The following is a 26,370-nucleotide window of genomic DNA, read 5'->3' on the forward strand; positions in this document are numbered from 1 at the left end:
AGACGTACACTTACCAGCACAATCCAACAAGATATCTTGGTAAGATATATTAACCTACAATATATAGGTCCCATGCATTTTTGAACTTGAATACACACCATGGCGGAGTCAGGTTTTCATTTATACTCAGATTAGAATTTTTTAAATCATTATTGAACTAAAATTGATAAATAGAGCCTCCGACTACTGGAAAATAAGACAATTTTATGTATAAAAAATATCGAAAAAAAAAACAGGTCCTCAATAAGTTTCTAAAGCCAAATGTAGTTAGTAAAAAGGCAAATGATGAAGGTAGTGATCATATCTATGCAAGACATTAGTAGTTAGGGGATAAAACACACACACACACACATATATGTGTGTGTGTGTGTGTGTTTTTTTTTTTNTTGATGTGACACAATAATTGCTGACGTGGTATTATGTCAACACGAGAATTTAAAAAAAAAAAAGATAAAGTTATTACGTAAAAATCTAACTTAATAATTTGATAACAAAAAATGAAAAGAGACAAAGTTATATGATTAATTTGATTATTTTTTTTCTGTATATTGCATATAAAGTTGTCATAGTTTTTTTATATATTGGATTAGCTATGATATTTTTGTTGAATTGATAGGAGCCTCTCATTTTTGGATCCAATGCTCCAATCCTAATATGTAAGTTATGTTAAAGCTTATATTCGAAGGTTGAATATCGATAATTATTTATTTTAAAGATCTCTTAATTATAATTGCAAATACACATTATTCCTTTTACACTTGCTCTTTTTTTAAACATATTGTTATGAAATGATTTAAACGAGATAAAATCTTATTTCTAGATAACTAATACATATTCAAAAATTTAAAATAAATTATTACACACTATAGAAACATATATTTTATGAACAATTTTTTTATATATATAATCTAACACTATAATTAACTTTCTATAAATATATATTTTAATTAGTAATTAATTCTTGAACCTATTTCTCAAAAAAAAATTATATAATCTAACACTATAATTAACTTTCTCTAAATATATAGTTTAATTAGTAATTAATTCTTGAACCTATTTCACGATAAAAGAAAATAATATTTTTAAAAACAAAAAAGTAAAAAAAAATTTCAAAAATGAAAAATTAATGTTTTATTGATCATTTTAATTAGAATTTAATTAACTATAAAGATGCAATTCATAAAGAATACAAACCAATAAAGGGAAGATGGACAAACAATGGATGGGGGCCTGTGGCAGCAAAGATGATGAAGCAGAAACTCACGGATGTCACAAACTTACAAAATAATCCAGCCTCGAATTCACGAGACCATGTTCAGACCAATTATGAGTTAAATTATAGCGTAAAAAATCAGAATGTACGAAATATTCCATTAAAAACAAAGAGAATATTTATAAATAAAATTTAAATATTCTGTGGTGAGAAGACGTAGATAACTAATTTGGGCAGTCGTGACTCACCTTGATTATTGATATGAAATGTGTGAAACTTCATTAAGATTATGAGGATGTCGGAGTAAAATTACACTTGTATTATAATATGTCGTAATGTTATAATTGTCTTCACTGTTGGAGTAATCGAAACGTGATATTTGTGTTGTTATACAGTTTAAAATATTGGAGTTTCGTTGTTATAATCATCAAATATAATTTTCAATAAAATGACAATTGTTTGATCCTACAATTGATATAAGATGCAAAGTCACATGTTCGATTTTCATGAACTATAATGTATTACAATTATATATTTGAAGAGAGATTCTTGATAAAGAAGAAACAATACTAGCTAGACACTTTCTATTTTTTAGGGCGTTGCTAAAGCGTTGTCTGCTTGAACATCATGATGACAAATGTATCATCATTTAATCATTACCATGTAACCAAAGATAAAAACACTAATTGTTCAACTCTGATTCGTACGTGATCAAATAAAAAGGGGAAGATTTATTACTGATTTCGATGTAAGATGGGCCCAGATGAATTGATGAAGCCCGACTAAATTGGTGAACTGAGTTGGCAATTTATCGTGTTGAATTATTTCTTTTATTGTGAATGCTAGTGACCAAGCAAAAAGGCTCTTGAGCTGAGTAATCTGTACATTTGAAGAGCAAAAAAGTTAGTGAGGTGTCGGAAGGGTTTTCAGCGTAACTACTCCGACTCCGACGCTCAAATCAGTCGAATATCTGCGCAAAAGAAAATATTGTATGGAGAATACATGCTGATGGAAATGTTGAGTGAATTAATCTCTCTAATGATCGAGCAAACCTAAGTATTTATATTAGAAAAGATAACTATGACCTTGTTTACAATACTTGGTTACTCATCATGATCAACCAACTGCCCATGTTTGGCCCTCTGACACTGTTATGACTGACAACCCATACTGCTTCTAGCTAGAATTGTCACATCGCTCCTACATGTGTTGGTATATTAATGATTTCGAAGCATGATGATCCATACTTATGGGCCCAGAGTCAATGCATGTCCCGATATGCTCGGGCATGATAATGATGTGAGGGCATATACAGGTCCCCGATTAATTAACTTGGCCTTCTTATATAGCTCAGGCTAGGCTGAGAGCCCAGACTTGTATGAGTATATGCTAGTCTAATTAGCTTCTCTAGTTGTTACATATCTAGAGATGAATTATATAAGATCATTTTTTTTACTCGGACTGGTTCTTACCCCAATAGCTTCAGGCTCCCGATTTCAACTTACGCTACTTTGAATTTTAGTTATATTGTCGGTCAATTCATAGTCTTAATCCATCAATTTATTTTTTTTAAGTGTTATGTGGTATCGTGTCAACAAATGTCCTTGTCATGTTATATATAATTTTTCGAACTATGTCAATATTATGATGAAAAATAATTAAAGTTGAAAAAATAAAAAAATTAGAGGATTAAATAAATTGAGGAACAACGTAAATATATAAATATATATATAATAAAAAATGTTGTCCAAACTTGGGAGGCTCTATAAAACACAGCAGAGCTTGCTCAGTCCTTTGCTCCAATCACATCCTCTGATTGAATCATGGAGTCCTCGTCCACCACTTTATTCCTTCTCCTAACAATTTCCATGCTCTCCATTTCCTCAGCCACCAATATCGAACCAGATTGTGGCTCCTGCCACAAGCCCCATCCCCCCAAGCCACCCACCACCGTCGTGCCGTTGCCGCCTGTGACTCTTCCACCCGTCACCCTCCCTCCCGTCACCCTTCCTCCCGTGACCGTGCCTAACGTGCCTGTCCCACCGGTGACTGTTCCCAACGTGCCACTGTTGCCGCCTGTCACAGTTCCTCCCGTACTCACCCCACCCAAGGAAACACCGTGCGCGCCTCCGGCAAAGGCTACTACTTGCCCGATTGATACACTAAAACTCGGTGCCTGCGTGGATCTTCTCGGTGGTTTGGTTCATGCTGTGGTGGGGGATCCAGCCGTGCACGAGTGTTGCCCCGTGCTCTCAGGGCTGGTTGAGCTGGAAGCCGCCGCGTGCTTGTGCACAACCCTTAAGATTAAGGCCCTTAATCTTAATATATATGTTCCCATTGCTCTTCAGCTGCTGGTCATCTGTGGGAAGACTCCACCTCCCGGATACACTTGCCCTATCTAAGCTTGTAGATGAGTAAGTAAGTACATGCATGCATGGTTTTCCAACTAACACAATTTATAATTAGTTAAATTTGATATTTTTTCCAAGGTAACATAATAATATATGATATCAAAAAGGTCAAAGTTATGTAATAAAACACAATGTAAGAGAACACTCAAATATACGGGAAGAACTTGGAGTGGGAAAAAATAAGTTTTCAACAGAGAGCAAGAATTCACTAGTAAAAAATTAGGTGTAAGAGGAATGTGATGCCTCGCAGACACTTTATTCATACCCTAAAATCCTACATTTATTTCTCAAAAAAATACTAAAATTTTGTACACTCAATTAATTATATAATTACTAAAAGTTGAAATATTTCTAACTAAACTATGATCAAGTATTTTGAAGGAGTTCTGTTAATAATCGCAAAATACCAACATTTTTCTGTAATTAATTTTTACATCAACTTTTTCCGCCTAACAGTTAAAAAAAAAAAAGTTTGCTCAATCACATAATATCTAACTAAATTTTTTTCTCAAAAATTATTCACTAGAAAAATAAAGATTCTTTATTGTCGACTAATTCTACTTTTTTTCCCTTTTCCGGACGACATATTTAAATCATTCCAATTATATTTTGACCCGAATAAGTTAAAAAAAAATTGAGAGAAAACAATGTATATATGTTGGTCTAATTATTAAAATAAATTATTACATAAAATAAGTTTTGATATAACTTAAATCATGATTACTTATTACACTTTTTTTACTAATAATTATTTTTGCGCAGGTGCACGTTGATTCCACTAATTCAAATGGACGTATTTGGAAGTCAAGTTAAATATTGTCTTGTTTTCGTTTTCGTTTTCCGTTCCTTATGTCGTTAATATGTATTTATTGGAATTGTTATTGATTTTCTATTACTGTACGTTGAACATCATTTCATTCTGTAAAATTATTTCTTGATTGTTTCTTGTACGGAATTAAAGATCTTCCGTTTCCTCTAAGTATGTATCTTACCCAGTAATAGATTATACTAAAATGCTGGCTACGACAAATCGATTAATTATGCAGGAATTTTATTTTCTTACTCGACCTTAATTAAAATACTGCACTAATTGAGTATTTTTTTCTTAATTCAATAATTGAAAAAATGGGTAAATTTCACGACCCAGTTCAGTTTAGAATGGTGTGGGTAGAGACCTTTCCCCATTTAGCATAATAATAGTATTATCTCATCTATTTCAGACCATTATAACTAGTTATTGGAAATTATATTTTAAACAGAACATGCAACATCTCTTTCACCATGCACAGAAACAACTCGTTAGTCAAGTTCTTCCTTTCAAATTATAAATCTACATTACATTAAGGAACAGGCTTTGAACTGGGTAAAAGCTCCACGATTATACCGTATCGCGCATAATGTACATGATCATCAATGAGATATAGCCTTTTGAACAATCGGAATCAGAGCACTTAGATTTTTTGGTGGGGAAAGGGCTTGAAGAAAGAAAAATCAACGACGATATTATGAATATTCTATGTTACAGAAAGTTATGGGAACAAATAAAATATCAAAATTGTTGAGGTCATCGAGGAATTCCTTCAAGACCTCTTCACAGAAGCAACAGCAAAATGTGGATGGTGGATGAACTCAAAGGAGATTCTAAGGGATGGGTCAAGGGTCCCTAACCGGCGAAGAAGGTTAAGAGCAACATCATTATGTTCTGCCACCTGCTGTAACCGACGAAGCTCTGCCATTCTCTCTGGATCACCAGTAAAATTTGCCTGTAGTTCTTTTGCAATCTTCTGAGCGTCCTTGAAGCAATTATGCATCGCTAGAGTCTGCCAATTGCGATGAAAATATTACATTTGTAACTATGAATGGAAGTTGATTGCTGATTCATCATAAATACTTACAGGGAAATGAACGTGATCTGTAGTTTCTCTGAACGAAAAGTAAGAGGCATGATTAGGAAGGGAAGCTTTCTGTAATAGCTCAAAGTGTTGGATAAATCTCTGCGAAGATTATGAATGCCATGCAAATGTAGCAGTCAGTCATTCTCTCACTAGCCAAAACGCACAGAACAATTGACTAATACCATTACCACGTGAAACTACAAGCCTTACAAAAATAAAAATCTTCCGTGTTATTTAAATTTCGAAATGCCAAGTCTAGGTATTTATAAGATGAGTTTTTTTTCTCTTTTTTTTTTTTTTTAAAAAAAAATAGAAGTGGTTTTTTCATAGTCAAACCTTCTGATAAATAACAGGCCAACAGAAAGTTTGGCATTTTTTCTTATATGTAGAGTAAGCTGCAAAATTTTAAAAGAAAGGGACAAAATGATACCTCTTGCTCGCTGTTGAAAGGACCCACGCAAGGAAAGACTTTCTGCTGATTCCTTGAAGAAGCAAGCATCTGAAAATCATATAAAAAGAATCACACCAGTGGGAGATGGACAGCACTAAGCCTATGTTCTGTTCACAAGGCATCATGTACAAGTTGGCAAATTATTACTGAAGTTTAGGTCTTTCTGTCTGTGGCATTGCAATTCCATCGGAATAAGTTACAAGGAAAAAGAAAAGAAAAACAAAATTTGCGCCCATTCAATAAGTGCTATGTAGTTTCAAAATGCTTCTGTCTTCGTACCAGTTCCTAAATTCAGACTTGGCTGATCTTTGAGAGACAAAAAAGTTCAAGCTATATTCAAATTGGCCTAATTAATCATTCACAATTTCGTACTCAATTCAAAAGCTCCGCTGTTTTCATAAAACTAATTCAACGCAGGCACCATCCTTCCTCATAATATTGAGCTTCAATTAGAAGATAAAATATAAATGTTCACAGTTGTCAAGGATAGGATAGCAACTGCTCTCCATCGCTAGGTATCAAATTGGCAGATGGCCACACCCTCATGTTACAGGATGAGAACTGAGAAGACATTCCAGAAATCAATTATACAATAATTACCATCATAAGACCTTGGGCAACATGGATGTAACACTGAAGAAGTAAGACTGGAGGCGGAATCTGATATTCCTTTCCTGCGTCCTTCATCAAATCTTTCTTCTTCTTTGTTTTCCGTCGAGCTGCATCAAAAGCAGAAGGCTTGATCGTAAGTCACCCCAACCATGCAAAATGCACAAACTGAAAGCAGGAAAGAAAATTATACGACATGAAACAATTTCTGCACAAGGTATAAAATCGGAAGGGCGGGGGGTGGTTCAGTGTCACGTCAAAATCATTATCACAGGTCTCCAGTCACGTGCATGGGAATTGAGTTCGAAACAATCTAATATGAATTTTTCATACGGTACAAATTGACCAACCCCTGCACTACCACAAATAGGTGAATGTAGTGAAAGATTGCTTTTGGAAATCAATTTAAGCAAAGAATCACGATAAATAGACACACTTCAATGATTCAGTACACGAGGAAAAATAAAACTTCTATCCACCAGCTTAAGGAGAAAAGCAACTGTTGAGAATAATATGAGAACGTATAGATCTTGGAAATTGATTTTATAACCGCATGAGTTCAGTCAAAGACTACAACATATAGCTATGCTCTGGGTCCTGTTGCAGAGAGCTTTAAGCCACTATTTTTGCAGCAACTTATAGAAGATATAACTGAATGCCATAAGTTTTGACACATAATCAATCACTTGTAAGGCAACAAGTGAATGCCCAACTGGTCAAGATGAATTGCATTGCATGTTGACTCAAAGTTGCAAAAAGATATGTGACTCTACTAACTAGATGATTATAAGTAGGACACAAAAGCTGTACTTCAACTCAATCATATTTTTTAATTTTGTATCACTTTACAAGTTTAAGATCAATCCTGATAACCTCGACTTCAAACAAAAATCTCAGTTATCTCTATTTTCCACAAAACTAAATAGAACTTTCCTTGATTATCCTCTATAAATTGCTGATGCATTCCTTGCCCTTTCAAGACTAGGTTTGCTTATTCCGTATTCCTCGGTCTTAAATTTTGAGTCAATTTATTTTTTTTAAAAACATCATCTGAAAAGTTTGCATCAAGATTGTTTTCCAATGCAGATAGAAAAGGAAAAAAGAACAAGAAGACAACACCATTGAAGCATAACATAGGTCACCTACAAATAGGATGTGTTCAAATGCAAATACCACCCCCACCCACATACACAAATACACAAATATATAAATAAATAAAGAATGGACACTCACAGGAGTCATTTCCCAGCATCATTTTCAGATGTGTTTTCTCAGCAAGTTTGATCAGGATAACATTAATGTACCAATACACCATGCAATATTCATTTGGAGAATATAGCTCCAACTCAAAGCCAAGCGTGAGGAAACGCAAAGCTATCCAATATGTTTGCTCCTCCACCCAAATAAGAATGTGTTTGCATATCTTGAGACACACGTCCTGGAGGAAGTAAAAAGAAGAGATTTAGAGAATGCACATGCATATCAAAATAGCATACGAGACAAATGACACAGAGCAACCACACCCCGGTGCAGACAATATCAATGTTCATACAGCTTTAAAAGGCCTCATTCAACAATTTTGAAAAATAGAAGATTTCTTGCCATAGCTCAACCATATGTAGCAGCACAGTGGAAGAAGTAGCAGGTAAAAGGTTTGACAATAATCATTCAGGAACACCAAAATTCATCAGCACATAACAGAATGAAATAGTTGGCCAACGTCAATTAAAAAAAATAGCCTTAAACAGGTACACTCACTAATAATTATATCAAATCCTAACTAGAAAATATCAAGAGAACATGTGAACATATACTGCTAGCAGCTAAACCTACCTAATAGATACAAACAAGAACATGGTTGAAAAATTGGCTTTCAGATTGGGCCTAGAACATAATTGATTAGCATGATTAGGTCTATAGTAATTCAGACCTCCACTTCACATCAAATGTTACGCCGTTAGGTCTTAAATTTACTCAAGAATAGCAAATCTTAGGAATTAGATAAAATACTTCATATTTTGGCATTTCACGTGTATTCCATCTTCCCTGAATTAGCACCACCTTTGACTTTGACGAGTTGTTTAGACTTCTACACCACAAATATAAAAAAGCAGGTCGATTACATATAGGCACACACAGTACTTTGAAATTAATATTCAAAGATCACAAGCTTTTAGCATCATTTAAATTTTAAACAACATCAACTCTTGTCATATTCTCACAACATTATCTCTGGCAAATGTCACAAAAGGCCATGTGAATACCATGAGTTTCGACAACAGATGTTCTGTAATTTTCACATTCCCCTAAAGAGAATCACGGCCTCTCGCTACATTCATTATGAAGTATATCCAGTAATAGCACATGCATCTGTTAAAGATCAATCTATCTTGTTTCATCAATAGTCGTCAAACAACTTCTTTAGAAAACACATGCCAAGAGAATCAAATATGTCGCAACAAGGTATTGCCACTAGATATAAACCACAAAATTTTGCACCACATGCTCCAGTACCACTTTTGTGGGAGCATGTTTGGAATCAGCAACAAAATTTCATAAATAATTGTCCTTTACAAGTGTACAAGTAACACGAATATAGAGGTCAGTCTTGGTTATACACATGGAGAAAAAATTTAATCATTTACAGTATATTTAAGATAAAAGTTTCTTAATGATAAACCCCATTTTTCTTGAGTAGCCAATGAACTGTGTCACAATAGGGCTGAGAGAACAGTGGCATGTGACTAAAGATAAGATAGCATGAGACCATTTACCTGATCAATTGAAGTGCTCGCTATATCACCAAACTTCTCTCTGAAAGCCAATTCAAGCTGTTCAGCAAACGTGAAATCAGTTCAAACTTAGATCAGCAAACAGTAAAGGTTATTAGTTGAAGCGAAGAAACTCAAGTTTGAAATAAATACAGCTGATCTATCATATCTTCCAAAGAGGAAAACATTAATTTTACACCAAATTCAAGGTCCAAACAGTAAAATTGTTGTTTTAAAAATGCTAAACACGATTATGAGGAGCTCAACCTAATACCATTGGTTGGACCTTCCAATCTCATTTAGAAAAGGCGTGTTTCACTTATTTCCACACTGTAATCAAACATCTTGACTACAAAGAAAGGCACGTGAATCACACCTCCATAGTTAAAAAGTACAAGAAGGATCTTATTGTTTATGTAGATGATATTATCATTATAGAAGATCATGAACTTCAGATTGAGAACCCAAAAGAAGAAATTTCAGTCTGAATTTAAAGGGAAAGACCTGGGAAGCATTAAATACATCTTAGGCATAGAAATTGGAAGAAACATAGAGAGAATTTCATCTCATAAACAAAGTATGCTCTTAATTTTCTTAAGGACATTGCTAAGCTTGAAAACTGACCAGATGGAATGCCTTAAGATTGTAATTTGTAAGTGAAAGCAGAAATTATATGGAGCTAATCCTCCAGTGGAAACCAATCTTGATCGAACTACGTTATTCTTGAACCAACTACTGATTAAGGAAGGGATTTGACCACACATGAACATGACTCCCTCTATTTGGTTCAATGGCTAACACTAGTTGCAGTTGGAGGTTATGGGATTGACCCACTACTGAAAACAGAGGATGGAATAGGTCAGCTAAGAAAGTCAATAAAAAATAAGGTGAAATTTCCTCTACTGCTAGAACTCATATTGCTGGGAAGCCTTCTTTTGAGTTCCTGTAGCTGCTACTCATTCCTCTTCGACTTTATGGAACCCTTACACCTGCTTCTGCCGATACTTTTACCGCAGTGCAAAGAAATGCTTAAATGAGTGGGCATTCTTGCCTTAGTTTCTTTTAACCTCTCATAAGAGTAGAAGTTGGGGAGCAAAGCACGATTGAACTTCAGATCCTTAATCTCAACAATCGAACTCCCACACAAGATATGAACTGAACTGTCTCACACCATTCTAAACCCAGCCCACATACTGCTTTGATGGGCGAGCAGCCGAACCCTTGAAACATACTATAGCCCAAGTGTAAAGAGCCGGAATCGAGGTCTTATTTGGTCCCACTAGTTATCAAGGTTATATCCACCTGGAGATATATCTAAGTCTAACAAAAGAACTGTTCAGTTGGTGACTTAGACTTTTGCCTTTTAACAAAGCCCACAGCTAAGGAGAATAAGAAGAGATGGAACAAGCGTGAAGTACACAACATTAGTGAAGAGAAAAAGGGAGCCGATATCAATTAATGGGCTGTTACTTAATGTGTACTGCTAGAATTAGATAGGATCAACAGGTTAACTGTTAAAAGGTTGATTTTATAAAAGGGCAAATGCAACAGTTATTTTGTAAACTTTTGGTTCGGCAATAAGATTTCTTCTTTGATCTCTGAAATCGTTGGCTTTGGGTTATTCATCGTTCTTCTAAATTCTGTGCTCTTATTCAACTTGTTCTTCACTTGCGATTTTGAGATATAACAATAACAATTAGCCCCAAATTTGCAGAAATCGAAATTTCAGAAGCTTGGTTAAAATTCTTGAAAACTCAACCATTTGTGTTTCTACAGACAATAGTTTGATGAATGAGGGATTATTCAAGTGAACAAACGGATAATGGAGAAAAACTAATCTTATTATAATCTTCACTTTTCTTTAGTTTTACTTGCTAGCTTCATTTGTACATGCATGACATCTATGTTTTCCAGAGTAATGTCAACTTGAGATATAAGATATTACTTGGTGGCTCAACAAAGACCCAAAAATCAGATAAGACACACCAAAGAAAGGCATTAGCTAGCTGAATTCAACCATGGAGAATGAAACACAAAAACCAACAAAAGTAGCGCAATCTTGAAAAGGCACATGTTGCAAAGGTATACAAGGATTACCCATCTACATTGCCAAACCTGAACATATATTATTCGCCAATCCTGTACAAGCTTCCCAAGTTTACGCCTTTGCCATGCGGTGTTTGTGCATAGGACTCTAAGCAAGCTGATTAATAACTGCATTGCACAAACAAGTGATTTCAATTAAAATGCAGTTATCCATTGCATCAAAAACCGAATATGAAATGAGCGGCAAACCCAAAAACCTATAAGAGAAGGCTGAACAAGATATTATAGTACAATGTTTACATGCTGATCATAAGCTATAGTGACATGGTTTTAGTATGAAGATCATATCTGGTAATTCACCTGCCCTAGTTGTACAACAGCTTCGTTCTTCTGGATATCGTGATTTTTTGTCCCATCAGGTAGAAGGGAAGCTTTGCAAATAACAGCAAATATAGGGTCACGTCCATAGAGCTTCCCATCTTGAACCAGTAGAAGCTGTCCATTAGTTTTAGCATGAGAATTGGTGACACAACCAAACATTTATCAGAAGAAAGATAAAAAAAATAAAAGAACGAGATCAGGTGATCTAAGTATTTCTTCCTTAGAAGAACATATATGCCTTAACAAGAAAAGGAAATGTGACAAAAATCCACTTCACAAATCCAAGACAGATTTTAGACTAAAAGTTCAACCTAGACCAATACCTGCCTAGAGGCATATTTGTATATATCATGTCATCTTATATGTCACGAAATTTGTCAGATTTTTGGCAGACGTTTACTCATCTTGATTCTTACTGTAGCTCGATTCTCGAGGAATTGCCTTGATCTAATAGTGGGAGTAAGTGCCCTTCAAGTAAGGTGTTAGCTTATTTATAATTTACACCATACAACTCTTATTTCCAAAATTAGAATTATTATAGCAACTTTTATGTGTGCCCAAAATATACATAAATAAAGATCTTGAGATTCCTACGGCATTTGTGAAATGTGATTGCACGATTTTTTGGCAGAAACACCTTACTTAGTGATTGCAATGTTTTAATTAGTTCCTCCTCGGTATCAATCTAAAAAAATTTGCTATGTTTAATTTTGTGTTTTTTTTAATGAATAACATCCATTAAAATAAGGTAAAAAAAAGTTTTGTACAAGTACATCAGACATCCCAGAAGATGGCAAATATTGAACCAATAGAATCAACGATACCATCACCAACCACACGAGGCATACCCCTGTTCTACAAACAAGCAAAGATGATCATATCCACAAACATCATAAGAGAAAATAATAATACAATCAAGAGCCTATATCAAGATGACTTGGCAAACATGAAGAGTAACGATCTCGATTTTACTAATGATATCCTTGGGATACGACATTTCTTCGTCAAAAATAGCTCGACTGTGTGCATTCCAAATGTTGTAGACACATGCTGCCACTGCAATACATATCAACTTGGACAATGCAAAATTACTTCTATAGACACCTCGGAAAGCTTTCACAACCGATGTTGAAGATCTCATGATTTGACGCATGCCTAGCCGTTCTTTGATGTCGTTCCAGATTTTCTTCGACACGTCACAAGCAAAGAAGAGATGACAAGCCGATTCCTCATTTTTATTACAAAGTAAACATATCTCGTTCTCAATATAACATTGTCGATCTTTAGTTAGGAATTTACCATGTGCAAACAACTACATGGCAAAATGATGCTTGGGGAGTATGCAATGTTTTCAAATGATAGGTTTCCATGGCCATCGCCCTTCTTTTTGAACAAAGAACTATAAGCTCGAGCAAGATCACCATGACATCCAAACCAATTCTCCAACAGCATCTATGCACTCGCAGTCGAGCGTTGTCCAAGCAAAAGAACATCTCGGATTCTCAGAATTTGTTTAATCAAAGGAGACTCATCTTTGTTCCAATTACATTCCCAAACACTACCAAACCGTACATGGATCTCATTCACCCATTTCACCCACATGCTATCCTTCTTCATATGAATCTTCCATTATGTTTTTGCAATCAAAGCATTGTTCCAAGTAAATAAATTCTTAAGCCTCATGCCCCCGTCTTCCTTTGGTCTACAAAACATGTTCCATGAGATAGGATGGTGCTTCGAGGGCCACACAAACTTCCTACAAATCCTATAAATGTCATCCACGATATTAGAAGAGAATGGTAGAATAACCAACCAGAAGCATTCCACCCCTTGAAGTACCGATCGAATCAAATCGATCTTTCCGACATATGATATTGAGTGTCTCGGCCAGTAGCTAATTTTAGCCCCAATCGCATTCACAAGTAGGCTATATTCCAAGGTTGCGCTTAGATAGGTGGATTTGATTTGAGATGATTTGAAGAATGGATTTGAAATAACACCTTCTTGAAGTATTTTTGGGTAGATTTCAAATTCATCATAATCGCCATTGCATTTACATACGTCAAGGAGGAGAGTATTTGAAATTCACCCATTTTTGATCCATCGACACAATCAAATGGATTTGAAATTCATATATTCAAATCCATCCATCCAAGCACAAGTTAAATGATTTGAATCGAGTGGAAAATTTATAATTACACCTAGGGATGACAATGAGTAGGGGTAGAACAGGTACCCGACCCAAACCTAACCCATTTGGGTCAAGTTTGGGTAATGTTAAATTGGTAAGGGTCGGGTATGGGTATTCAACTTTTGTACCCGGAGAGGTATCGTTCTGCTGAAGGGTTTTATACCCGACGTTCATAAGAAAAAATTCAAAAAGCTGGTTCGGCCAGTGTTACTGAATGAAATCAACATTGGAGGTTTTTTCCATGGTCTGCAAGGCTGCATTGGAGGTTTTTTCTAATGGTCTACAAGGCTGCAACACATAGATTCGTCATGGAAGGTTTTTTTTTTTATAAGAGACGATATTTTATTAATAATATGATGAGAACAAGTACATTAGTGGACTAGTGGTCCACTTTCATGGAAGGTTTAACAACAATAAATATTCAATTTTAAGAATTCCATGAATAGAAACTCAACATGGATTGCCAGTTCTATTTTTGAAGAAAACTCTTTGAGTACTCATATTTCTGCTAAGTTTGGCATTTAGAGCTAACTAAAGGATTTGAGATGTCTAACTAAATTTGTGAGAGAATGCGTTTCTACTTAAAAAACCATACCCCAACTGGCCAACAGTCATCTACATGGATTCTACTCATCCTTCCTCTGTGAACAGTTAAGAACCAATATTCTTGATAATGCCATTTCAGGTGACACCAAGTTGAAGTCTTCCAAAGATGTCAGAATATTTCATGATTATTCCCTGCAAATGGAAATTATCCATGATCAAATCTTGTCAAGTTAGTTTCCCACTGTCTAATGTTAATGGGGCTATCTGAATCTCTATGTGCATATGACCGACCATGCCTTCATTCTATCTTTTTTTGTTTTTGCACAAATCCAGCTTACCATTCTCGCAAGTACTCGTGCATTTATAGTTCATAAAGGTGGGATTGTTCCTCAGATGTAGCTGCTATTTGGTATCTTCTAGAATTTAATGGAGAATGCAGATCACAGTCAATCAGTTCAACCCGTGCAGCCTTAATCAAGTATTATATATGATGTCTAAATACACCACCCTAACTGAGTCTATTCATTTTAAAATGTTAATTCTAATGTTTCACTAATTCAAATTTTCATCACTTTCTTCTGCATGTACATCAATCTTCATGACAAATACATTGTTTCTGAAACAGCCTTTAATGAACACTCTATCTTCACTAAACCTGAATTGGCTCGTTCAAGTTGTGCCCCTGTGTGCAAAATTCATGGCTTTGAAAGATGCCCTCTTTTCATCTCTCACACTCAGCACGTTATTTTCTTACCTCATAGACTCATCCATTCGTCCACTAATGCCACAAACTTCTAGATTGGAGGCCAAAAAAAGAGAGAAATTGAGAGAGGGGATGCCCAGTGCAGAACTATTGGTTATACCGATAAGGAGAAGCAAAAGGATGAGAGAAAATCATCAGTCTGTATTGCATTTTGCCAAGTGCAAATTGAGTGGATTTTAAGTCCGTTTTCAACAAAAAAACCGAAGAATGAGGGCTAAAAATCAATTTGGATAGCATTTGATTATACACTAAAGCATAAGATCAAAAATCATTTGGGATTTCTGGGATGATAAAATGAGGTTAAAAAAAGGGGCAATGAGAAAATCTGAAAAGAACCCGAACTATGCACTGCTTGGCCAGGTAACCCAACTGAAGCTAGTACATCGTGGTTCTATAATTAGCACCTAGGTACCTAAACCATTATAGCTTCTAAACCATCAGATACTCCCTCTCACCCAAATAAACATGATAGCAGAATAGTAAATACCTAATTTCTTCAATGACTATGTCAGTTCATCAAGGCTCAATGAATTTGTGTTTGCACAATATCCACACGAATAAGCATGGTGGAATCATCGAAAAGTTGTCTGCTCTAGTTCCCAATACACCTGCAGTGGCCCAAGAAATAAGTGGCTCTTACATGTGGTTGCGGTAAAACCGTTGCATACAATTCGAACTGAAATACATAATTAAGAGTAGATTATTTGGAACATGCTCAAGATGAGACCATTGTTGATAAATAAGAAATGGGACTCAACCTAAAAGTTAACCCATTGATTCTCAACATTGCATGCTCATCCAACACCAATATTTGCAGAATAATTTAATGAAAATTTATTTAGACCAATAAAGTTTTGATCATTGAACCTCCCTCCAAGCTATTCGAATTTAATTAATTTCCGAATTTACTCGTTCCATCTTTTCTGGACAAAACTGAATCAGATTCAAGCAGTTTAGTCCAGACATTTTCTCAGTTCCCAGCTCTCCCATCCAAGTCATCAAAGTATATAGTCATTGATGAATAGCTGCTGTAGTGATGTCATGTCGCCAGTTTACCATCTTCCTAGCGAAAACTTCATATCAAAGCATGAAGCGTAATTTTCATATATTCATCTATGTAAAACTACATGATTTAAATCATCTTTCTATATTAATTACTGTGGAGGGAAGAAACAGAAACTTCAAAACGCGAGCACTCCTACCTGAAGATGAGCTCTAGCAACCAAATCAGGTTGAAATTTCTGAAAGTCAACCACAAAGCGTAAAGCACCTTCAAAAACCGGATCCAAAGGGTAGGAACATATAATATCTAGATCATGAAGAAGCTTCCGGAAATAATTAACCGCCTGATACAGGAAAACCAGAACTTAGATTCAGAATATGGATAAATAAAACATTCAGTGTCGCTCAACATTTACCTCTTTCCAGCTAAGGAGTCTAATTGCACGAGGAGGAGTTGGTGTCGCTGATCTACTGTTCAAGGTGGAATCAAAACCAATTGGTCGACAACCAGAGGCAGTTGTTTTGTCTTCTAACCTATCCTCTAAAGTTCCACGAGCACGGGTTGTTCTCAAAAATTCCTCTGATTTAAGAATGGAATCTAGCTCCGATAAGCAGGAAACGATATGTTTCTTAGCCAACTCCAAACCTTTGCCTTGAGGTCTCCTCATACATGTCAGCACATGGTAAAAGTGCTGAGCTAACAAAGTGTAGATCAAATGTTACCCAAGGAAAAACAATGGCCTCACAACAAACGTTTTCCATAATGAGATACAACACTGAAAAAATAGCCAAGTAATAGAACAGAATAAAGTATCAGGTAATAATGAATTATAATATTACCGCAAAAGGTTAGCTTTATACAAATAATTGCAAATGAAAATGCATCAATCAAGAAACATATTTGAGAAACACACATTTCAAAAAAAAATTTGATAGGAAACACATTTTATTAATTGATTATTAGTGATTACAATTAGCGGATAAGAAATCCGCTCTAATTAAAGTAATTAAAACCAAACTACAACACAATAATCATGACAATACAAATTTCCAATCCCGAGATAAATCTGAGATACAAAGATGTTGATATTCCGGCTGTATCGTCGACCAACTCGCAACCCTGAATTTAATTTTATCCCAGACTTCGTCGACTGACTCCGACTTCTCTTCAAATATTCTTGTATTCCTTTCCAACCAAATGGACCAGGATATACAATGAACAATCATAAACCAGAACCTCAGATGTTTTCTTCCTTTACAAACTCGGTTCCATAATAAACATCTCCTTTGCCTTTTCCGAGAAAGCCCATACCAAGTCCAACTCTTTCAATGCCTTTAGCCAAATGTGTGATGAGAAGGAACAATGAAGTAGTAAATGATCCTGACTTTCCTCATTCCTGCGACACAAGCAACACCATTGTGGACTTAATACACATGCCGGCCATCTTCTTTGCACTGAATCGCAAGTCTGTAACTTCCCCAAAGCCACAATCCACGAAAACACTTGAACCTTCGGTAGGATAGGTATTTTCCAGATGTTGGAACAATATGTGAAAGGATTAGAAATAGATGTGGAAAAAAATTAATTATAAAAAGATTTAACAGAAAACAACCCTGAAAATCTCCCAACCAACTTCTATAGTCCTCAACACCCCACTCCAATCGAACGTCCTATAGGACCCGTAAAAGATCTGTGAACTCAATCTCTTCTCTCACATTAAAATTCTTTCTAAAACGGACATCCCATTGGATAAGAAAGTTAGCGCTGCTATTGACTACATCAACAAAGCTTATGATTGGTTTGTTAGTTAAAGTGCATATCTGAAATAATAAAGGAAAACGATCTTTGAACGAGACCTCCCCTACCCACTCATCCTCCCAAAACCGAATGATATTACCCTCTTGAAGCACCCCCCACACCAACTGATGAAAAGTCGGGTAAGATCGAGAAATACATTTCTAAGGACTTATGAAGGTCGTATTCCCCGCCAACCCCAAATCCCATCCATTTTCTTGAGTACCCTAAATGCTGATTATCACTTTCTTCCACATATTCTCCGTATCCACCGAACCTCTCCACCAACATTTTCCAAGAAGCGCCTTATTTCGTAAACGGATGTTTCCCAATCCCAGGCCTCCTCTGTCCTTTGGTTTGCACACTTGTTCTCATCCTACTACATGACAATGATTATCCCCGTCGGCACCATCCCAAAAGAAATTCCTCATCAATTTTTCCATTAATATCCCCTCCTTATTCGGCACTTTGAAGATGGACATAAAGTAAGATGGCATGGCACTTAAAACAACCTTGATCAACGTTAGCCGACCCCCCTCGACAAAAATGATTTTTTCCAGCTTGCTAATTTTTTTGCCATTTTGGATAATACCGGTTCCTAGAAATCCATAGTCATTGGGTTTCCTCCCAAAGAAACCCCTAAATATTTAATCGGAAAGTTGCCTCTATTGCACCCAATTGCTATTGCCATTCCATCGCTATCCTCGTCAGACATATCCTCGTCCTCTCTTAACTTAAAACAGATTTGAAAATATACTTTTTTTTCACTCACACTGATCCCTAGGAAAGATAAAAACTTGCTGCACTCTTATGTGCCCAGATAAGTATCCATATCCTCTAATTTGTCTCCAATGGTTGGAGCAACACCAGACTATGATATACCATATGATTATCCTTTTACAAGTAATGTACTAATATTCATGCATGAATTTATAATTCTGTCAAATATCTATTACCTGCCTCTTTATGGTACAGCAACCGATGTACTCACACTGAGCTGTGATAATGTCCAACATGTGGCACAACATGATCATAGTTTAACATAAATATTACACAACATATGTCAATGAATCAAGAAAAGGAAAATCAAAAGACACTGTAATCCAACACAAACGACATATGCTTACACGTCCTGACGCCAAATTGGACAAAATAAGATGTATGCAAGACATCATATACGTTATGCGGCAATTTTATACTAATTCTCTTCTTTTCATTTCTAAGTTTTTATTATATTGAATGATGGTAAGGTGAGGCGCTTCCCTTACTAGCTATTTGCTTATCTATGTACGTCAGGAAAATTCAATGTCCTGAAACATCACTAGATGATTTATGATCAAAATTATAAAGGTAAATCATGTTAAAGTTTTCGAGTATTCCTTGATTACTTTGGCTTGCTCGAAAAGGGGAATCTTTATCATGAAAAAACAAAACTCAAAAGGTCAATTAATTGTTTAGATACATTTATTGGATACTTATAATGTCACACTCACAGTAACAGTTCGATAATTTTTCGCCCAACCACTGAACCAATGGCCTGCAATTTAATTAATTTTACAGTTCTATAATTTGTTATGTCTCACACAATAAAATGCAATTAAGATGTAAAAGGAAGAACAATTAAGAAGAATCGTAATATGGTATAGAACTAAAATATGAAACCCAGAGTATATTTGTTAGTAACTCACTAAACAAGAAATATCTGTTTCTTGAGATTTTATTTTATTTTATTTGTAAGGTTCCTGCTAGTTAAAGTGCACAACACCAGCAGGAAAACAAAACGAAGCTTTGTACTCTAGTTATGAACATTATATTATACTACAAAAACAGAAGTCACACAAATCAAACAGGGAATAGTATCACTCAAATTAGACCATATTCCAACGGCGATTGCTGAAATGTAGATCATCCAAGAAGTTTTTAAGTTACACCAAAAGATCTACATATTTGTGATGCTTTCTAGATTGCCAACATATTAGAACAAATTGGCTCATTTTGAGTAATATATCTGAAACTTGTTAGGAAAAAATGAGTATCACCTTCTAAGCAGCGAGTAGTCCAAAATAATTTTAACAAAAGCAGCCTGATTTTGAACTACTTTTTTTTTTTTTTTGATAAGAAACATAATATATTAATGATAATAAGATTTTTGTTACAAACGGCGGATAAGTAATCCGCTTAGTCTAGATAGAACTTTTTAAAAAAAAACAAAACCCATCTACAACACGACCATCAATCGAAAACGAAATTCCAATCCCTGTATAAGTCTGAGACACTGAGATGTTCATTTTTGAACTACTAAAATAAGCAATACAACAACTACCCAAAAATAAGCATATAAACCACTTCTGTGAAACATATTCATAGATGCATTTATTTAAAGTGAATGGTAGAATGCAAAAGATATATTAAAAGATAAGACCTTACGAACGCGTAAACGACCCAATAATGCTTTGCAAAACCCTTCTTCAAGTCCGAGATCAGTTTGCTGTGGCTCTACATCTGCATAATCAGGCAGAATACCTCATCATAGAGATCTAAGCAGCCTTTGATGAAGAATGTAATTATTTAGCAAATGCATTAGAGCAAAAAATATGTTCATAATTACCAATACACATTATGATCCCACGCCAGTGGGCCAACAAAAACGTATAAATGAGAAAAGAAAAGGCATTCTGGAGAAGATAATAGTGCTAAACTGAGTTGATTATTCTCAAGTGATGGTGCATATCAAACATTGCAAATAACTACACAAAATAAAGTCATCACAACACCTATCATATGATAGAGTACCACCTCTAGATACAAAAGCACAATAATCCAAATGTAAACGGAACGTTCAGATAGATGACACACGCTGTAGCGTTTAGGAAAAAGACATCATGGATACCAACAAGGGGACTATGCCGCAGAGTAAACTACTCTTTCAGCAGAGTATTTCCACCTTACTTGATAAATGTATGGTCCTCATTTATCAAATCTGCTAGGCCATAAGAAATTGTATATACAAACAATTTTACCTGAATCATACCTTAACTAATATTAGTACAATAAATCTAATAGGTTAAGTACCTTCTACAACTATCCTTTTCGATAACAGTGCTTTACAAGCCTTAAGCTGACGCAAAATAGTTTCTTCCACTGCATGCAACATTGATAAGCATTTTTCATCTCCATCTCCCTTCAATGGAAGACCATACGCCATTGTGAAAAAATCATCTTCCTGAAAATGAGTAACGAAATGAAACCCCACTATGATTGAAAATGTCAGAAACCTGAGGTGAGGTGAGAAGAAGCAAATATATACAAGGAGGAATTTGAGAATTCCAATCCATTGGGCATCTTAATCATGTTAATAATTAAATCTTCGTCTAGGTCCCCAAAAGCCATTATATATAACAATTTAAATCACGTGACTGCAAAACTCAATTATGTTACGATGCCCTACAACCATGTAATGAGTTGACATTGATGGTAACTATCAAACAAAAATTTTCAATGGTGTAGCATTAGTTACAGCATGTTCTTTTTTTTATGAGAAACAAACTTCATTGATGACAATAAAACTGTACAATTGGACAATATAAGAGATCCTCATACAAAATATGAATGCATCATCTTATGTTCCTGAACGTGACAAATAAAATGGCATAAGACTCTTGATTTATGCCAGAATGCACCATCAGTTAATGCAAACCAATATATGATGTTGTCCACGACTGATTCTCATATCCTTTAATAAAAATATCCGCTTCTTCTCTCTCCAGACCATCTAAAATACTTGCTAATGCCATTAATTTCCATATTTTCTGCATTTTCTCTCTTCGAGATATTTATTCGATATCCCATGATGTGTTACTTTTAAGGACAAACCAAATGAAAAACAAATACTTCAAAATCTGGCATCAACTAATATGAATTTAAGGATCTCATAGTCTTGCAAGCTTTACCAAGCACACACCATTTGGTGATACTGTGATACCATAATGAAATCAAAGCATCATGCAATATGCAATAAAATCCAACTAAATACTTCAACTTAGATGATCATAGTCGTTTTTCATAAGAGAAGAATTGTATAATGAGAGGAATGGTTGTTAATCAACAAAATATGTATTTTTCATGCAAAGGCAGCCGAGCTCTCCGCAAACCAAAAATGTAAATCACTCTTGGTCAAAAAGTGTTAGGACATCTCTCCGATAAAAACCACCTCAGCAACCATCTTCTAGAATCCTAATGTAGGCTGATTCCGAACTTTCTATTTAACATGTCCTTTTGAGAGCATTCCAATATTGTGCATGCATCAGAGACAACTGTATTGACAGTTTCATGTTCAAAGGACGAGCTAAAGAATGATTGAAGTACTTTACTTCATTTGTACGTGCATCTGAAACAGCTGAAACAACGGCATTGCAAGTTGCACGTACAACTCTGCTGAAGGAATGTAGCAAAGCATGAGATGATGTTCTCTCCGGGCTTAAAAGGTAGAGGCATGAAAAAACTGTCTGGGACAATGATCCTCCTTTATGCCATGTAGCCTGCAAAAGAAGAAATGAAGTCAAGGACAGCTGTTCTCAATCTGTCATGAGTATACTCTATCACTCTTCTAAAAGGTAATACAGTAACACCTCACAAGATAGAAGATGGTCCATGATGTCAATAAGAAGTTGAATATCCATAGTTCGATCAAAGCTCAATGGAACAGGAGCAGCACCATTTTCAATGGCTTCATCCACAGAATAATATGTTGAAACAATGCCTGAATCCATCTTTGGGTCCATAATCTACTTAAGAAGGATGAATTTTAACAATAAATACCAAAACAGAAAATAATGAGAAATGCAAGAAATTTTTATGTTCATGCATTAAGAGTTGATTCTAAAATCAGAAATGGTACACTTAATAAAATAAAAGCAGAATTGGCACATCCTTAAAATAGTAATTTGTTATAGACAATGTGTGTGTGCAATTAAAACAGCAGTGGATCCAATCTACTAAACTGAAACCTTGTGCATCTACGCATGTAAACGAAATCCAGACTAGACTTGTTCAACACCTATTTTTACAAAACATTCACAAAAAGACAAGTCTAACAAATCATTAAGAGAAGCAATACCATCAGATTCACATGGCCTAACATTACAGTCATGCAAGCAAAACCAATTAACATAGGCATAAGATGCCAATTCTACAAAATGAGCCATCAAATAACAAGACTAAGCAAACATCACCAGGAAAATTCAAACATGAAAGAAATGTGTGCAGTGGTAAGTAAATAATGTTCTTCTAGCTTTCCAAAAAAAATTTCTAACTAGTTCTTTCATAGATTTATTTCCACATCTTAAAACTTAAAAATGTAGAATGTAAAAATTTATTTGGCCCATTTCAAACAATAAAACTTCAAAAAGATTATTCTTCAAAATGGCTTCCAGTTAACTGCTGGCAATAATGCAGCTTTAGACAATAATTTACTACTGCATGTAAATATGAGAAAAAGGAAAGTAATTTTTTTCAAAAAAAAAGACAATTCTTTTCTACTGAGATCCCAATAATAAATTGTTTTTAAGATCAAATTATGCGTAGTTAGCTAGATCCTTATCAATTTTCAACATTATAACTTTAACAGTATGAGAACTGTTGAACAAATATAATGTATTACCTCTAATGCAGACATGGCAGCGAAAAGATTAAAATTCTCTCCATTTATTAGCTCATCATTTCGAAGATCTGTGGTCATATCTCGAAAAAGAAAGAGTTAGCCATGAGTATGAAATACATCAAGGAAAAAGCTATGTAACCAGAGATAGTACTTTCCCATGCGAAGACTGTAATAAAATACGTCAAATCTCTACAAATTGATGATTTAATCCTCCTGCTTCTTAAAACTGAAAAACTCACTGTTCATTTATTGTAACAAAAAATTCAGAACATCAGAACTATGGTAAGGAAAGTAATTAGTTATCTGCTTCCATCCCTGTCTTTCTCTAACAAAACCTAAGTTTTTGGTTGGGAAGTTAGAGCACTTGACCCGCTTGCAAAGTCGTAACTGATTTTTCTCACTAGCTCGTATTTTCATCACCATTTTTTAACACTTCCACCATTCAAGAAAGCAGCATGAGGTGTCAATCTACAACGTGGAAGTGATCCTCAAACAAAGCCAGAAGCATGATGGAGATTGGAGACTGGAGAGTGGCTTCTTAAATATAAACAAGTGGCATGGGCCATGGAGTACTAATCAGACTTTCAAGTTTACTGAGGCCAAAGGCCAACAGAGTATGGCCGGTGAAACAAATCAAAGTTTTTGGTTTTTACTATTGTTTTGTGTGAGCACAATAACATCAATCTAACAGTGGTATAATCACATGAAAAGGATTTTTTCTACCTTTGGATCAATCAATAAAACAAGATAATGATGCTATCTATTAGCCCATCACTTCCAATACCTTAAAAACTTCTTTACTTACTGCTTTTCAACAATTATATGAGTAAGCCATTTACACAGACTAATCTTCGAATACGATATTCACATTCCAAGCATCCACGTTCATTGGAACCAAACAGCCCATAAGGACTAGTAAAACAGCAGACGATTACTACTGCAAGTGTATAAGCCAGTAAATTCTAAGTTTGAAATCATTAAATCGACACAAAGAACAACGACGATTGCAATGAGATAGATAGAAAGAACCGTTGCAAGCGAGGTCGAGGAGGTGGGAGACATCCGCCCAAACGGTGCCGTCGCTGGAAGGTATGGAAGGGCTTATAAGTTCTTCCGCGTCACCAGTTCTTTCCGATTCGCTCTTCTTCGCCATGAATTTGTCACTCAACTGCACCACAAGTTTTTCGATCGGTTTCGAATTTGAAGTTTGGGCGGAGTGTCCAATCGTCTAATACGAATCTCTCAATGGTCTTCACTGGTTTGGAGTGTGTGTTCGCCTGGCATAGGGCAGAGCCCGGAAGACTATGGATCCGGCTTGGAAGACGACATAATATTGCTACATAAGTTTCTTATCAAAGTGTTGTGTCAAATTACTTTAGTGACTCTAATCCATATCATTTTTTTTCTTATTAATAAATAAAATTTATAGATCAAGACAATTAAATACGAAGTACAATGAGCGAGTCAAATCGACAAACGAGAAAGTACGTATATAAGCATGGAACACGAGTATCAATGTTAGATGTTTAACATCGATTACAAAAATCTAAAGAAGTATATCAATATCGGCATTTGGTCATATTCGAACTAAAAAATCAAACAAAACCTAGTCTAGAAAGTAAATTGGAGTCATAGGAAAGTGTGTATACGACTATCGATACCAATGTTAAATGTTTTGCACCGTTTGAATTAAATTTTTAAGAGTTTTATATATTGATTTGGACAATCCTCACATTTGAAGCTAGATTTTGGGATGAAGTTGAGTCTCAGTCATAATTTAACATGATATCAGAGTTCAGGTTCACCGTTATTTGTTGGATTGCTCTTATGGGTCGGGCTACTTGCGAGAGTTGTATATATGAGTTTGGACAATCTCTCTTTTGAGTTAACTTTTGAGGTAGAGTTAAAGTCAAGTCCTAATTATAAATGGTATCAGAGATCAAACTCACGTATTATGAAATGACTTATATTCTCATTTCCCCAATTGTCAATTTCATCTTTCGGAGGAATCTTTATCTCGAAGTATTTTGATGTGTTGCTATTAAGAAGAAATCGAAGTTTGAATCGCTGTATTAACTAAGTAATCTTCCAACTCTTCATTCTTAAACATAGTAGTATAGATGTATCGGTTGATTTTGAATGTGGGTTGAATGTCGGTTTAAATATCAAATATCGAACTTATATTTTTAATGTATTTTAGCATTTTAAAAACGTGATATCTGTGTAAATTTGATTATTTTTATAAGTACTCTTTTCATAAAAATTAAAACTCGAATTTTAAAAACTAAAAATTAAAAATCACATTTCAAATTGTATAATTTCTTAATCATTTTGATATGTTTTATATATATATATATATATATAAAAAAATAGATACGCTAAATTTGTACAAAATCAAAATTTGATTTAAATTTTTTTAAAAAAAAATAGCACGGTGGAGGTAGAGAAATAAAATCATGGTGTTATACCATGACATCAAGGTGTTTTTCTTTATTATGACCCAACCTTCATATACAATATAAAAGGATTTATTGATGAGGCACTAATATTTGAAGATCAAGTATAATTTCAATAAAATAAGGCAAAAAAAAAAAACTATTATTATTATGTTGGACATATGGAATGTTTCAAGTGTAA

The 26,370-nt window shown here is 34.9% G+C and overlaps 2 protein-coding genes across 5 annotated transcripts; one reads left to right on the forward strand and one right to left on the reverse strand.

Annotated features, from left to right (window-relative positions):
* The first annotated feature begins 2,965 nt into the window (after window positions 1-2,965).
* LOC140984034 (uncharacterized) lies at window positions 2,966-6,687 on the forward strand. 2 transcript variants are annotated; one of them, XR_012176531.1, is made up of 3 exons: window positions 2,966-3,627; window positions 4,387-4,465; window positions 6,677-6,687. XR_012176531.1 is itself a non-coding variant. In XM_073451193.1 (2 exons), exon 1 carries the CDS (start codon window positions 3,037-3,039, stop codon window positions 3,613-3,615), a length of 579 nt encoding a protein of 192 aa, XP_073307294.1. In that variant the 5' UTR covers window positions 2,966-3,036; the 3' UTR covers window positions 3,616-3,631; window positions 4,387-4,603. The 2 variants fall into 2 exon arrangements, 1 of the variants encoding a protein (XP_073307294.1); XM_073451193.1 differs by lacking the exon at window positions 6,677-6,687 and having other exon boundaries at window positions 2,966-3,631; window positions 4,387-4,603.
* On the reverse strand, window positions 5,101-25,075 carry LOC140984016 (uncharacterized). 3 transcript variants are annotated; one of them, XM_073451175.1, is made up of 16 exons: window positions 24,763-25,074; window positions 23,734-23,801; window positions 22,703-22,858; window positions 22,445-22,612; window positions 21,147-21,297; window positions 20,502-20,576; window positions 16,696-16,976; window positions 16,480-16,623; window positions 11,757-11,891; window positions 11,466-11,564; window positions 9,354-9,410; window positions 7,813-8,017; window positions 6,571-6,689; window positions 5,950-6,018; window positions 5,520-5,618; window positions 5,101-5,444 (listed from the first exon to the last, which is right to left on the reverse strand). In XM_073451175.1, the coding sequence occupies exons 1-16, from the start codon at window positions 24,884-24,886 to the stop codon at window positions 5,205-5,207; spliced, it is 2,190 nt and encodes a 729-aa protein (XP_073307276.1). In that variant the 5' UTR covers window positions 24,887-25,074; the 3' UTR covers window positions 5,101-5,204. The 3 variants fall into 3 exon arrangements, with proteins under 3 accessions (XP_073307276.1, XP_073307268.1, XP_073307283.1); XM_073451167.1 differs by having other exon boundaries at window positions 16,696-16,971; window positions 20,497-20,576; window positions 24,763-25,073; XM_073451182.1 differs by lacking the exons at window positions 5,101-5,444; window positions 5,520-5,618; window positions 5,950-6,018; window positions 6,571-6,689 and adding an exon at window positions 6,735-6,931 and having other exon boundaries at window positions 16,696-16,971; window positions 20,497-20,576; window positions 24,763-25,075.
* Between the last annotated feature and the right edge of the window lie 1,295 nt (window positions 25,076-26,370).

The sequence above is a fragment of the Primulina huaijiensis genome, chromosome 1, assembly GCF_012295235.1.
Source record: "Primulina huaijiensis isolate GDHJ02 chromosome 1, ASM1229523v2, whole genome shotgun sequence".
Classification (NCBI taxonomy): Eukaryota; Viridiplantae; Streptophyta; class Magnoliopsida; order Lamiales; family Gesneriaceae; genus Primulina; species Primulina huaijiensis.